At 42.3% G+C, this 3,012-nt stretch overlaps 1 protein-coding gene across 1 annotated transcript in view; it reads left to right on the top strand.

The window, feature by feature from the left end:
* Positions 1-3,012, top strand: part of VOLCADRAFT_99680 (uncharacterized protein) — a gene marked incomplete at both ends in the record, with an annotated part of 21,443 nt that overhangs the window by 16,500 nt on the left and 1,931 nt on the right. The window contains 3 exons of the mRNA XM_002958383.1: positions 992-1,015; positions 1,757-1,995; positions 2,160-2,551. Coding sequence (XP_002958429.1) covers positions 992-1,015; positions 1,757-1,995; positions 2,160-2,551 — 655 coding nt within the window. The remainder of the gene's footprint in view (positions 1-991; positions 1,016-1,756; positions 1,996-2,159; positions 2,552-3,012) is intronic.

Here is a 3,012-nt window from a genome sequence, read left to right as displayed (position 1 = left end):
AGGCATTCCTAGGGTAGTCCTCTAGGTGTCCTACCATTATCCTCCAAAAACTTTACTGATTTGTTTCAGCCATTTACATCTGCTGCTCTCTTTCTTCTTCTTCTTCAACTTCTTCTTCCTCTACTTTGGGGTCTTCTTCTCCTCATCTCCTTGTGGTCTTCATACACAAGCATTTCCAAGTAAGTTGGAGTGTCATGATGCAAATGCCAATCTGACCATCCTGGGTTATGCCTTTGCTGTGTTACAATGGTATCAAGAGGGGACTTTACATCTTCCGTAACAAATTTGGGGACAGCGGTTCAATTCTTGCATCCAGCATGTCTCAAATTGGCGATGTCATGGTGTAGTGGATAAATAAGCGCACTGGCGTGAGGTGGGATGGCTCCTGTGTTCGAAATAATGGCCAAGGGGCATGATGAGGCAGAATGAAAAACTGTTTTTCCCCTGACCCACCATCATGGTCATGTCTGCATGTGAACTAGGCATTCCTAGGGTAGTCCTCTAGGTGTCCTACCATTATCCTCCAAAAACTTTACTGATTTGTTTCAGCCATTTACATCTGCTGCTCTCTTTCTTCTTCTTCTTCTTCAACTTCATCTTCTTCTACTTTGGGGTCTTCTTCTCCTCATCTCCTTGTGGACTTCATACACAAGCAATTCCAAGTAAGTGGGAGGGTGGATGACCATCAGACTATAACTACTACTTAGGCTGTATGGATATCTGAGGAAGCTAGACAGGGTTTAGGTCATGGGACTATCATTATATTAGTTGATATGGTGGATTGAAGGTGCTTTATGGGTTGGGGTTTAAACTTAGGGTTTAGGTTTTGGGTTTTCTTCTTCTTGTCAGCCAACTTAGAAAACCTGTACAACCTGTACTGCTTTGTTTCAGACATTTATACCTGAATACCTTTGTGCTTTTCTACATATTTATCACATTGTTTACTACTAAGGCTGTAATTTCCATCTCCCTTCTCTTCATCTCCTGTTAGGTCTTCATACACAAGCATTTCCAAGTAAGTAGGAGGGATCATGCAGGATACTGTGTGTCCTTTTCAAGCAGTTCTAAAAGGGTTATGCAAGATCAAGAAATGATTTAAGGGAGATCCTATTTACCTTGGGCATGTTTTGGTAGACATGCTTGTGTTGTGTAAATGATGGTTTTACTTCTTTGGACTATAACTACTACTTAGGCTGTATGGATATCAGTGGAAGCTAGACAGGGTTTAGGTCTTGGGACTATCATTATATTAGTTGATATTGTGGATTGAAGGTGCTTCATGGGTTGGGGCATGTCTAAGTGGGGTCCAAAAGGACATTTTCTTCTTTTGTCAGCCAACTTAGAATACTGTACTGTTTTGTTTCTGACATTTATACTTGAATACCTTTCTTCTTCTCTATATATTTATTACATAGTTACTACTAAGGCTGTAATTTCCAACTTTCTATATGCACAGGTCTTCAATAGAGTTCTTAGTTTTTAATATCTGCTGCATTTTCTTCTTCTTCTTCTACTTCGGGGTCCTCTTCTCTTCATCTCCTTGTGGTCTTCATACACAAGTATTTTCAAGTAAGTATGAGGGATCATGCAGGATACTGTGTGTCCTGTTCAAGCAGTTCTAAAAGGGGTATGCAAGATCAAGAAATGATTTAAGGGAGATCCTATTTACCTTGGGCATGTTTTGGTAGACATGCTTGTGTTGTGTAAATGATGGTTTGGACTACTTTGGACCATAACTACTGTTCTTTGTATGCAGATGAGTAACCTCTACATTCCCAAGAATGGCCTTACGGTCATTCCTGTATTTGCGTATGGAAACTGCATTCCTGAGGCATTTGTTGCTGAAGCATCGCCAGAACACCGTGTGGAGATTGCCAGAACTGTGAGAAGCTGGGTGGCCAAGGTCGTGGGTCACCCAAATATTTTCCAAACCCTGGATGAGCACTATGGCTTCCGTAATGCCCATCCAGGGTACTTCCAGAATAATTTTAGCAGGTAATTAACAAACCAATTTATACTGTAAACCCTAAGTTTACAACCTTAGGACCTGTTGAAATTTATATCATTATTGCTAAATTAGAAGTAATATGTAGATGTAAGTTGTGATTAGCTTGTGCCTATCTCTAATATTAAGTACACTGTATGTTCATGACATGCAGGACAATTGTTCAACAATTCATAGCCAAGGAGGGAACCTATTTCTCCTTCATCGAGATGATCATCATGGCTGAGCTATATGATACAGTGGTTGTGGTCCTGACAGAGGCCAGTGATGATGAGGACTGCTACACCATCTATGCATCCTTGACCCCAAACCGGCCACGGTTTGTGACTTTCATACTGTTCCATGATCACAGTTGTTCAGATAACATGCATGTGGGACATGCAGAAGGGATCAGGTCTGCTAACATCAACCTGCCTGTATACACTGACTGGGTAAACACATTCCCTGTGTTTGACAAGGCTGGAGAACAGTGCCAGCCTGGTGTACCATACCGTGGCTGGCCAACAGGGGCTCAGTTAGCAATGGAGGACATCAAGCGGCAAATGGGTAAGGCTAACATTAATGTGATTGTTTTTTCAAGGAATGGATATCTAACCTATCCATCCTGTATATTTCTATTTGCAGGCAAGGAGCATGTAAAGGAGGTCCAGCACTGCATGGTCCAACGCAACTATGGATATTACCACCCTCCCTATGGCATAAACATGCCGGTTACCGACCGNTTGGGGCCCATTAACCCAACCGGCCGGTTGAATGGCGTTAACGGCCCGGTTGGGTTAACGGTCGGTTGGGTTAACGATCAGCTGGTTTAACGGTCGGTTGGGTTAATGGGCCCCAAACGGTCGGTAACCGGCATGTTTATGCCATAGGGAGGGTGGTAATATCCATAGTTGCGTTGGACCATGCAGTGCTGGACCTCCTTTACATGCTCCTTGCCTGCAAATAGAAATATACAGGATGGATAGGTTAGATATCCATTCCTTGAAAAAACAATCACATTAATGTTA

The sequence above is a fragment of the Volvox carteri genome (assembly GCF_000143455.1).
Source record: "Volvox carteri f. nagariensis unplaced genomic scaffold VOLCAscaffold_93, whole genome shotgun sequence".
Lineage (NCBI taxonomy): Eukaryota > Viridiplantae > Chlorophyta > Chlorophyceae > Chlamydomonadales > Volvocaceae > Volvox > Volvox carteri.
Note: the sequence above shows the minus strand (reverse complement) of the source record. Positions and strands in the feature narration are given on the sequence as shown.